General features: G+C 47.5%; 1 protein-coding gene across 4 annotated transcripts in view; it reads right to left on the minus strand.

Moving 5' to 3' along the window:
* Positions 1 to 8,404: 8,404 nt before the first annotated feature.
* The window catches only part of RABAC1 (Rab acceptor 1), a 41,666-nt gene continuing 37,202 nt past the window's right edge, over positions 8,405 to 12,868 (minus strand). For all 4 annotated transcript variants that reach the window (XM_078651348.1, XM_078651347.1, XM_078651345.1 and 1 more), the window contains one exon: positions 8,405 to 8,657. In XM_078651348.1, coding sequence (XP_078507474.1) covers positions 8,569 to 8,657 — 89 coding nt within the window. In that variant the 3' untranslated portion in view covers positions 8,405 to 8,568. The remainder of the gene's footprint in view (positions 8,658 to 12,868) is intronic.

Consider the following 12,868-nt stretch of genomic DNA (forward strand, 5'->3'; position numbering starts at 1 on the left):
GGCCTGTGCTTTCAACGCACGTACGTGCAACGCGCTCTGCCAATAAGCGTCTCCCCCGAACAATCCCCTTATTACAGATCCACCTCTAATCTGCTCTCAAGCCACAGTGATTAAATTATCTAGAGTGATCCGCAACAAATCTCTTCTCCACCCCCGGGAAAGGCAGCTTAATTCAAACAAGAAGGAATTAAATCCAGAGAGAGGGATAACACACACAGCTAACGGGGAAGGTAAAGCCCCCAGAAACCCCATGTCATCATGGAGCAGTCAGCAGATGGGGAGAGGATGAGGGTACTTTACAGCTGATGGAGGATGAAAGATCCCAGAAGAACCTCGCGAGCAACGAACACCCGGTGGATCAGCCGCAAAGCAAGCCAGACAGACCGAAAAACACACACTCGCCTCAAAGACGAAGTACAGCTAATGATACCACATGTCAGCACTGATGAGTCAGTGAATGGGCAGAGAGATCAGAGAAGAGGGGGAAGTAAAGCTGCAGAAACCCCATGTCAGCACCAAGTGCTCTGAGGACGTGCTGAGGGCAGAGGGAGGCTGAACAGATACAAGGAAAGGGATAACACGCAGCTAACTGGGGATGATAATCATGCCAGCAATGGCCACCAGAAGGTAAGGAAGGGCAAAGGACACAGCGAGAAGGGCAGAGGCAAAGGAAAGGAATATGGCACACACACTCAAAATATGGCCAGGGGCTGAGACGGACTTAAGACGACACAGAGACTAGGAGAAGTATGAACGTTCAAAGGAAATGAACAGGATCTGGGAGAGGGAGAAATGTGAACATGGAAGTTGCTGTCATTTGTGCATTAGGTCTAGTGTCCTAGGAAGGTGAGGGTCCAGTGCACCCCAATAATGGGGAAACGTCGTTTACAATGCGGTCGTTACATCGCGATGCCATTACATCGCGGTTTTTAGAACGCAAGTCGTTACAACGACTTGCGCTGGATGGCGCTCTAGGACAAGGAATAGTATAATTTACTATCCAACACCTTCCCTACTGTATGTAGACTGGAGTTGGAATGGTAAATTATACTACTCCTAAGTCCAGCGCCCTCCAACGCAAGTCGTTGTAACGACTTGCGTTGTAAAAACCGCGATGTAATGGCATGCGATGTATTAGCATGCGTTGTAATGTCATACAACCCAATAATGCCTCTATTCACAATCCAAGCATTGGGGAAGGAACCATTTTGGGCTACTGGACGTGAGAGAAGCAAGAGACATTGCTAAATAGCAAAGAGAAAGACAAGGATGGGAGAGAGGAAGCAAAGCAACGAGAAGTAAACAAGACACAACAGGTTAAAAGAAATGGCAATGCGGACAGTCTCGTCTGTGAATCCTGCTGGTTACACCAATGTTTTTTTTCTTCATAAATCAGAAAATGCACTAAAGATGGCTACTGCAGATGTGCGCACATCCACAGTGGACAACTTTGAATCAAAGTTTGATCAACTACGATTGAGAGAGGATAGGGAAAAGTGGCTGGAGGTGCAGGTCATTTGGCAACTCATTAAGCTTCTAAAGTAAATATAAGGGGACCCGTCCGCTCTGCACTCCCAGCAGGAGAAGAATTAAGAGACACGTATGTGCTGCTATCAGCACATATTGGAGGCTACTACTGTGCTGAACCGGGGGGTTAGAACTTGCCCAAGCAACTCCTCACGGCGCCATGTGTACTGCATACCAAAGGTACTGCAAGCGAAGGGGATGCCGCGAACCATACACTGCAGACTTATCGCTATGGTGGGTACCGGAATTGGCCCGCTTGGAAAATAACGTAGACATGTCTTAATGGTAAAGGGGGGGGGGGAGGGGAGGGGGAGGGGTTATCTCACACTACCGGACCTATGGGAAACATAGGCCAGGACCTCTCTTGGAACCGCAACGGCGCACTTTCAGGTCTCTCAAGGGAGGTACTTGCAACATATTGCCATTAAAGAAATAACACACAACATTTGGGGAGATGCCTAGGAGACCCCGACACAGTGCGCACCCCTGAGCCTATTGATGCAAGCAGAATTATCGAACAGCTATATGCAGCCCTCAGAAAAGACGCATGTAAGCACCCAGTGCACTCACGCGCAAAGGGGGAAGCGGATTGTTAACTGGCCTTCTCGGATGTGCAATGGAGACAAACCCTGCTACTCATAAAGGAGATATCGAATAATGTTAGATTTGGTTTACTCCATTTTAATTATATACATAGCACATACATGAATCCTGCAACGTTACACTATTTAAACCATGACGTTCAAAGCTGTTGCCAAAAGTACGATGCCCTGGAGGCTACTTATAATCGCCTGGTCTGCCTTAAAATTGCCGTGTTCTGGAGAACGGTGGTAGCCCGATATTCGGAGCATAAGTCACCAACAGTACTGCTGAACCCCCCAGTGTGTTTACAGGGTACTGATGTTATCAAAACTATATACACAGTTACAAAGAGATTTGACACACTTCTAATAGCAACGGCTGTGGCCAGCCCGAGCGCCCCGTAGATTCACGGATGGATATACGATGTGACGGAATGGACAACAGCAGAGGAACGCAGAATGGCACTAACTAGAACTGATGATATTCTGGCAGAATCTTGAACTGTGGAAAGCACTGATGCATGCACTGATGTGCCCCCGCCCCCCCGGACTAACGCCCCCTTGAAACAATGTCTAGCATGTAGCCCTATACCCTATGTTAATGCAAACCGCGGTCTGACGGCGAGAGTCGTGCCTGCTGTGTCCATTTTGTCTCAGTGTCTGCTCTATATTATTAAATGTTTACTATATGCTGTGCTGTCCTGTGTAATGCACATGTCTATTGTATTACAAAACCCAACAAAGAGATTAAAAAAGAAAATTGTTTGGCTTTGCCAATCAGAATAGAAGTGATTGAGATCTTTAAGTTAAATCAATGCCTTAACTCCAGTCAACAATTTAACATTATTTGGGAATTTACAGAAATAGAACTACAGCAGAAGCACCTTCTTCGCTTATATAGATGCAAGAGCTTCCAGTTGAGATACATTTTTTCGGACTCAAGCGTATTTTCCAAAACGGAGACTCTCATACATTTTTCTACAAAGAAAGTCCAAAAACTAGTATCAAATGTCTTCCTAAAAGAAATTCTATAGCTAATATTAGATTTACAATCACTTGGTTAAGCGCACGTATATCCAAGGTTTTTTGGCACTGTATGGTTAGAGGAGACTGGTTACCAGGAAAGAGATATTCATTAGCTAAAACCCTGTTTAAACAGCTAGGATATTAGGTGCTTTCTACATCTCAAGAAATCGGTTTTCAAGTGCAGACATTCGGGGAGAGTGTTCCACAATATGGGTACCAGGATCAAAAAGCTCCAGCCATCCAGCCTCTGAGAGAATCTAGGAATCTTTGGGTAACTCGAGCCCAGTGATCTCAAGGCTCGGTCGGCTTGGAGTGTATATTTTGAGCTTTAGCCTCTATTGGCAAAGGGGTGCTAGTTTCCCGATTCATTTTAGGAGATAAATGCATTTTGCAGTAACTTCTCCAACCCGATTAGTCACGATTAGGTGATTGTCTACCACCAGACCCAGAATATTTGGCAACGGCTGGGGTACAGCCATTAGCTGCTTGTCCACAGGTTGGTATAATTATGCAATATCACAATCGCGGTTTTGTTCGCTTCAAGTTTTAGTTGGAATCTGCCTATCCGGTTTCAGATAAATTTTATAATATTCTGTAACTCTTGCTGGGAGGTTGTGGAACCATCTAAGTGGAGAAATTGTGAATCACCTGAATAGTTATATAACCTACAGACTTGTGTAGACCACTCCTTTATTAAAGGTTGGATGAAAACATTGAACAGTTGTGGTGAAAGGAGCACACCCGGAGGCACTCTGCATGCGCGTGGTGAGGTAGTAGAGGTGAATGGACCACGCTGAACTGCCTGTGCACGGTAATCAACGATTTTCCACTGGGTGCCTATCTACTCAATAAGCTCTACTTAAGCCATGTTAAGGACTACAGAGGAAAATCTTGAGTTGACATGATGTATCTTTTCTGCTATGCGTTGCGTTCTTAAACGCCTGTTAATATAAAGTAATGACTTAATACTGAACTTCATATAAAGAAGTCATACCTACAAAAATTGAGCTGAATCTCCCCCAAACAGAGGGACTTCCTATCGATTAAATGAAGTGTTACTTTGTTTAGCGGCAATTTAGTCTTATACATATTCTAAAGGATGACAAACTGGAACAATCAGCTCTGCCCTCAGAGCAGGAAAAGAAAAGAGTTGAGTAATGATTCATATGTGTCCCGAAAGCCGGAACAGAAGAGATTCAGGGCCAGATGTAGGTGTCCAAATACCGGTCGGAAACGGTCGAAAATACCGATTTTCGGCCGTTTCCGACCGGTATTTGGACATTGGTATGTAGGGGTAGCAAAAACATACAGATTCGGTAAATTTACAGAATCTGTAATTTGTTATGTAGGTAGCACTTTAAACAGTGCTACAGGGCCTTTAGAATTCGTAATTTACCACCCCAAACTATTGGGTGGTAAATTACGAATTTCTGTGTACATGCACATCTGTGCATGTACACCTGTGCCATGTGACACAGGGGTGCAACAGGGTGTCAAAGTGACACCCTGTCCCCCTTGCAAAATCGGTAATTCTACCGAATCCGTATTTACCGATTCGGTAGTTGCCATTGATTCCTATGGGCCTCAAGGCCCATAGGAATCAATGGCAATTAAAGAATCGGTAAATACGGATTAATTAATTACCGAATCATACCGATTCGGTAAAATTACCTACATCCCGATTGCCAGTTCTTAAATACCGAATCGGTATGATTCGGTATTTAAGAATCGGTAATCAGGGATTACCTACATCGGGCCCTCAGAGCCTTAAGTCCATGCAATCCATTTATTACAACCAAGGATTTCAGATGATATGGGAATTTGCAAAAGTGCAGCTTCAATTGGGACACCTAGTATGTTCATACTTGTGAGTGCTTCCCGTTGAGGTTTAATTTCTGTGACTCGAGCCTCTGTGCCGGACTGGAGCCATGCAGGTGTACTTATCCAAGAGGAGTCCACAGTTTTGCATAAATGTCTTCCCAACTGGAATATTTTCCATTGGTTGATTAGTAAGTGCTACCTCATTGGGTGAACGTCTAATGCATAATCAACACTACAGCTGCGTGAAGGACCAAGAGGCGCTGTCACCAGTGACTTCGTGAAATTTTGGCAATGTGTTTGGTCCTCAAGCGTCTTTAAATAGGAATTTGTGGCAAAATGAATCCTTGTATGAAGACGACGACGAGACCACAGGCAAAGAGTGGAATCTATACCAAACAAGGGTACCGAGACTTAATTAAGCATAGTGGGTACTTTTTGTTTGGTAGAGATTTTCTTGCATTCCTAGTCTACATCACAAAATGCACCACGAAAACTGGCGGAAAACACGCTTGGGCCCTCTGGTAAGTGGAGAAACCTATTAGCCTACAAAAAAGCGGGAAAGGGCAGGCAAAACAAGTGGAGCTTGTAGGCGATTTGGCACCCTTGCATGGTATGCATTATGTAAACGGGAAACCATGGGATCTGTTCTCTGATCAGAAGACAAGAAAGACTCACCAGTCTGTGTCTTGGACAGACCCTACAGAAGAGAGTGCGCTCCCATAAATCAACGAGGGAAGAATACAAGTAGAAGGACACGGTGCAATGGAGCGTCAGAGGGAAGACAACAAGCAGAAGGGTACAATGCAGTGGAGCATCAGAGGAAAGCAGACAAGCAGAGATGCAGTTCGCTGGAGCATCAGAGGAAAGCCTACAAGCAGAACACAATGCAGAGGAGCGTCAGAGGGACGACTACAAGCAGAAGGACACGGTGCACTGGAGCGTCAGAGGGAAGACTACAAGCAGAGGACACGGTGCACTGGAGCGTCAGAGGGACGACTACAAGCAGAAGGACACGGTGCACTAGAGCGTCAGAGGGACGACTACAAGCAGAAGGACACAGTGCACTGGAGCGTCAGAGGGACGACTACAAGCAGAAGGACACGGTGCACTGGAGCGTCAGAGGGACGACTACAAGCAGAAGGACACAGTGCACTGGAGCATCAGAGGGACGACTACAAGCAGAAGGACACGGTGCACTGGAGCATCAGAGGGACGACTACAAGCAGAAAGACACGGTGCACTGGAGCGTCAGAGGGACGACTACAAGCAGAAGGACACGGTGCACTGGAGCGTCAGAGGGACGACTACAAGCAGAAGGACACCGTGCACTGGAGCGTCGGAGGGATGACTACAAGCAGAAGGACACGGTGCACTGGAGCGTCAGAGGGACGACTACAAGCAGAAGGACACGGTGCACTGGAGCTTCAGAGGGACCACTACAAGCAGAAGGACACAATGCAGTCGAGCATCAGAGGGACGACTACAAGCAGCAGGACACGGTGCACTGGAGCGTCAGAGGGACGACTACAAGCAGCAGGACACGGTGCACTGGAGCGTCAGCGGGACGACTACAAGCAGAAGGACACGGTGCACTGGAGCGTCAGAGGGACGACTACAAGCAGAAGGACACGGTGCACTGGAGCGTCAGCGGGACGACTACAAGCAGAAGGACACGGTGCACTGGCGCGCCAAAGGGAAGACAACAAGCAGAAGGACACAGTGCACTGGCGCGCCAAAGGGAAGACAACAAGCAGAAGGACACGGTGCACTGGAGCGTCAGCGGGACGACTACAAGCAGAAGGACACAGTGCACTGGAGCATCAGAAGGAAGACTACAAGCAGAAGGACACAGTGCACTAGCGCGCCAGAGGGAAGACAACAAGCAGAAGGACACGGTGCACTGGCGCGTCAGAGGGAAGACTACAAGCAGAAGGACACGGTGCACTGGAGCGTCAGCGGGACGACTACAAGCAGAAGGACACAGTGCACTGGAGCGTCAGAAGGAAGACTACAAGCAGAAGGACACAGTGCACTGGCCCGCCAGAGGGAAGACAACAAGCAGAAGGACACGGTGCACTGGCGCGTCAGAGGGACGACTACAAGCAGAAGGACACGGTGCACTGGAGCGTCAGCGGGACGACTACAAGCAGAAGGACACGGTGCACTGGCGCGCCAAAGGGAAGACTACAAGCAGAAGGACACAGTGCACTGGCGCGCCAAAGGGAAGACAACAAGCAGAAGGACACGGTGCACTGGAGCGTCAGAGGGACGACTACAAGCAGAAGGACACGGTGCACTGGAGCGTCAGCGGGACGACTACAAGCAGAAGGACACGGTGCACTGGAGCGTCAGCGGGACGACTACAAGCAGAAGGACACGGTGCACTGGCGCGCCAAAGGGAAGACTACAAGCAGAAGGACATAGTGCACTGGCGCGCCAAAGGGAAGACAACAAGCAGAAGGACACGGTGCACTGGAGCGTCAGCGGGACGACTACAAGCAGAAGGACACAGTGCACTGGAGCATCAGAAGGAAGACTACAAGCAGAAGGACACAGTGCACTGGCGCGCCAGAGGGAAGACAACAAGCAGAAGGACACGGTGCACTGGCGCGTCAGAGGGAAGACTACAACCAGAAGGACACTGTGCACTGGAGCGTCAGCGGGACGACTACAAGCAGAAGGACACAGTGCACTGGAGCGTCAGAAGGAAGACTACAAGCCGAAGGACACAGTGCACTGGAGCGTCAGAAGGAAGACTACAAGCAGAAGGACACAGTGCACTGGCACGCCAGAGGGAAGGCTATAAGCAGAAAGATACAATGCAGTCGAGCATCAGAGGGAAGACTACACACAGTAATCTTCCCTCCGACACAGTGCACTGGAGCGCTGGAGGGAAGACAACAAGCAGAAGGACACGGTGCACTGGAGCGTCAGAGAGACGACTACAAGCAGAAGGGCACGGTGCACTGGAGCGTCAGAGGGACGACTACACACAGTAGTCTTCCCTCACAACACGGTGCACTGGAGCGTTGGAGGGAGGACAACAAGCAGAAGGACACGGTGCACTGGAGCATTGGAGTGAAGACAACAAGCAGATAGACACGGTGCACTGGAGCATCAGAGGGAAGGCTATAAGCAGAAGGATACAATGCAGTCGAGCATCAGAGGGAAGACTACACACAGAAGGACACGGTGCATTGGAGCGTTGGAGGGAAGACAACAAGCAGAAGGACACGGTGCACTGGAGCGTTGGAGGGAGGACAACAAGCAGAAGGACACGGTGCACTGGAGCATCAGAGCGAAGACAACAAGCAGAAGGATACAATGCAGTAGAGCCTTCAACAAGGGTTAAACAGAGGCAGAACATTGCAGTTCACACAGAACCATCAGAGGGATAAACACAAAGCTGCAAAGGACACTTTGGCACAAAATCAGAAGGGATAGGGGGCGAGGGTTGCAATCCTTTATGTATGAAATCTATGGGGGAGGGGTTGCTTTGACCCAAGGTATGCTGTAGATAATGACATAATTGACAAAGTATTGCATGAATGGCCTTTAGTTCTATGTATGGTCCTCCAGGAGTTTGTCCGGGGTGATGGATCAGTAGACGGGGTTACACCGGCTCCATCTGTAACTCTTCCAGATCACCGCTCTCCAGCTCATGAAACGCAGCGTGGGAGCCAATGACGACCAGGGTGGCACCTGGGGAAAGACCAGACAAGAGAGATTACTAAAATAGACACAAAAAGTTCGAGGGGGACAGAAGATGTCAAATGTCAAATGCTTTTTTATAGCGCACTTATCACCAAAGGAGGTCTCAAGGCGCTTTGCAGAAGAAAGGCCTTGACCTACCAGAGTGGAGACACATCACTGGTAGGTTTTATTTTGGAAAGAGCCACATCTTTAAACCCCTTCGAAACTCCAAATGATTGGAGAGGGACACGAGATAATTGGGTAACTTGTTCCATAGTTGGGGTGCCACATATGAGAAGGATAGACATCCGTTCCTGGACGTGCGGACGTCCGATGGACAAAGGGAGATGTAGTGCAGGTAGGAGAAAGGGAGGAAGTGAAGTATCACCGAGTAGGTGAAAGAGAGAATATGGAAGGAAGGGAAGAGAGCGTCGATGGATTAATGGAGAGCGAGAAGTAAGGAGGAAGTGAAAATATTAGAAAATTGTCAAAGGTGGCTGATAAAGGGGGAGGCAAGGCGGAAGGATGGGATGATGAGGAGAAGATGGAAGAAATAATAGTGAGAAGAATGAAGGAAAGAGAGCAGGCAGGGAGAACAGCAGGAGGGCATAAAACAGGAACGATGGAAGAGTGGCAGAGAACCACAGAAAGAAGAAAGAACAATGTGGGCAGAGACGCCAGGAAAAAAAGAATGAAGAAATGCAGAAAGGAAGAAATTAGGAAGGGTACGAAATAGGGAAGAAAGGACGGAGGCAGGGAATGTATCGAACATTTCATCAGATTAACTTATTGATTAGAGAGTATCAGCTCCAAAGGAGGTCCTGCTTGGACATTCAACAGGATAAGAGGTCGAGTACTAGGATACTAAACAAAGATTATACAGCCCCCATGACAGTCAAGGCCTTGGCTTCATAGGAGGCATTTGAGGGATGGACGTGTAGGAAGCTGGCTCTTTATATAATGGAGGAAAATGAGGTACACAGTGTCAAGAGTCCAGCCAAACCCCAAAGGAATTACAGAGGCACAAGCACACTCCAAATTATCTCTTTTGTGGTAGTGTGGGCACGCAGTTTGGCATATCAGAGGTTCGTGCTAAGCATTTATTGCATACAAAAAGGTAGTAAGTAAGACACACACTCCAAAAATAAATCTGACACCAAATTAAAACAAACACGCTCCCCCGGGCAGGGAACTAGAGGCTCTGGGGTCGCAAAGATGAGCTGGCCTCCCAGCACAACATATGTACACAAAATAAGCTCCCCGAGAATGTTGCAATTTATAGTTATGTGATCCTCCCAATGCTACTCAGGACAAGTGTTGGGCATACCAAAAATTTAGCGGATTGTCCTTGCACGCCACCAGGTGTCCTGCTTCATCATAGGACACTCCTCGCTCTCCAAAACCTCTGTTTGATGGAGAGCGGGCCTACACCCGACCACAGGGAGGCACTTCTAATTAAGAATGGATTTGTTATAAAAGTGTCTTAAAAACCAATGTGGCATCCTAAAACAGTTTATTCGCTGGGCAGGACACTTGGTTCTTATTTGTTCTCCACACCCCCTTCCCTGAAGGTCTCAATCCACCCCCGGTTAAGTGAGCCCAGGTGTTCAGCCACCCCATGACACGCCCTGACTTCTCCAGGAAGGCTGCAGGCAAAGGGCACGCTTTCATAGCAGCATGAGGCGATAGCAAATGAGAACAAACTCGAGCCTCTCAGGGCAATGAGAAGCATCAGTGCTGTACTATTCCTGGAAATTCCCTGCTCACTGGAGAGCACCCGCCTGGCTGAGCTGAGTTTATCCGCCCTATATGGTCACTGGAAAAGAGAGAGGGGGGGAGGGGGAGCCTGCTGCTGCAGGAAGGAGTTAAGTATCAATGGGGTTACCCGAAATGCTTCCAGACCTGGGTCAAAATTGCAGAACAATAAACAATTGGTCACAGTAGCAGCAATTTTACAATACAAAAGAAATAGCAGCATTCACAACGCCAATTTTGCATAATCTGCAGTGAATGCAATCTATTTTCAAAGCATTAATCACTTTAGTTTAGGCAACACAGTTGCTCTCGCATCTAGAATCATAAACATATTTTTCACTTTCACTTGAGGGATGGAGCCGGATGGTTATAGTTTGAGATTAGTCATATTACTGCGAGTTTAACTACGGATGTTCGTGCGTGCACTCTTGGCTGTATCGTTCCCCATTAATTAGAGCTCTGTTGAGCCCACTCCCCTTGACTGCAGAGCCTGATTGTACGCGATGTTGGCCGGATTAGGTGCTCCTTTCACACAGTCCTGATGAAGACCCCACTCTAAGGCTTGAATCACCTTGAACATTTTAGAGGTTTGAAACGTTGACTACTGTTATGTTATGTTAAAAACTCTTGTAAAGCGCACTTACACCCAACGGTTTCATGGCGTTAGTGACAAAATAGAGACAAAACAGAGAGAAGTGCGGGCAACAAGAGAGAAGAAAGGAGAAGGGGGAAGAGAATACCTAATCATGTGCTTTACGGAACAGATAGGTTTTCAGAAGAGATCTGAAATGGGCGTAAGAAGTAGGAAGTCTGAACTCTAGAGGGAGCACGTTCCAGAAGGAGGGAGCAAGGAATGAAAATCTGAGCCCTCCATACTTCTTGCACTTAAAAATGGGTGTCGTGAGCAGGGCGAGATGGGTGGACCGGAGGTTGCGCGATGGAGAAGAGTGGCGATGAAGGCTGGGCCAAGGCCGGCCAGGACTTTAAAAATGATACAGCCTAGTTTAAATTCACAGCGCTTGGCTACCGGGAGCCAGTGAAGGGTTTTAAGCAAGGGACGGACATGGTGGTGCCTGGGCTGATGGAAGATCAGTCTTGCAGCCTAGTTCTGTACCAGCTGCAGACGATTCAACTGGTAGGCAGGGATACCGACATAAAGGGAATTGGCATAATCTATCCTGGAGATTACGAGAGCCAGGAGTGCCAAGGTGAGGGCCTCCGTAGTCAGGAAGCGAGATATCTTCCGGACCTTACGTAGATGGAAGAAACAGGAGGAGACCACGGCATTAATATGAGGCTTCATCAAGAGGTCCTTGCAGGCTTTTAACAGAGTCAACAGGACGGGGAGGAAGGCCCAGGCATGGGGCCAAAAGTTGGAGCTCCAGGGGTTGGAGACACCCCCGATCAAGACCAACTCTGTCTTGTCGGGGTTGAGCTTCAAATGGTTTCCCCCCATCCAGTCACAGGGTGGACTGAAAATTGTAAATAGATTGGTAAGTAGTCTGTGTCAATTTCACGACCGCGGTGTGCTGTAGGAATACGTGAAATTGACATGGACTACTTTCGCCCAGAAGAGCTTTCCTTCATTTGTGCTGGATTTCTGACTTTGAATCAGTTTATGCGGTTTACAAGAAGCTTGCAGATCACTGCGGCTTGGTATGGTCACCAGTAAGCTTTTTGATTTAATGATTCCACCTCCATCATCTTCTTTAAAGGGGCTTGCTCTACAATATACAATTGTCCTGATGATGGTCTTATAGACAACTGCAAGAAAGACCGAAACGTCGACCTCTTCATCATCTCCCTATCAATTGATTTCTAGAAGAGTAACTTTCTTTCAGGATTGTTTTTAGTTACTCTTTTTCATTTACAGGAGTTGATGCCCTGTTGTGAACTGATTTGCCGATTTGTTTTACATATCTGTTCATGACCGTTTTGCCTCTGATCAATTTCCTAATGTATCCCCTTTGATTGCATTTTGATATATAAAATATAATTTATTTTCATACAAATAGGATCTTCCGTGTGCTTCCTTTTCATCTGTTTCTTTGTGATTTAACATTGTTATCCTATGGATACATTAGAGTTAGATTGGTGATAACTAACTCAGCGACTGATGTGAAGAAATCCATTGCAATAGTTTAGAAACAAAATCCCTTGTAGACAACCCTTACCTTACATTATACACTGCCCAAGCCTACACGGGTTTATTGGGTTACCCATACTCCTTTACCCTATGGAAACAGTCCACCCTGAACTGCCAGGCCCTCCCTGGAACGTAAACAAGCATCCTGGGACCGGTTTTGGGGTTTCCCTCCTCATCAGCCAGGCTAACTCGACTCCAGTGGCATACAGAGCAAGGGACCCACATCTGGGCATACCCGTCGCACTAGGGGTGATAAATGCAAAAAGAACATATATTAGATGCAGCGACTTTGTCATGACACACAGAAGTGTATTTTGTC

This window comes from Lissotriton helveticus, chromosome 7 (assembly GCF_964261635.1).
Source record: "Lissotriton helveticus chromosome 7, aLisHel1.1, whole genome shotgun sequence".
Classification (NCBI taxonomy): Eukaryota; Metazoa; Chordata; class Amphibia; order Caudata; family Salamandridae; genus Lissotriton; species Lissotriton helveticus.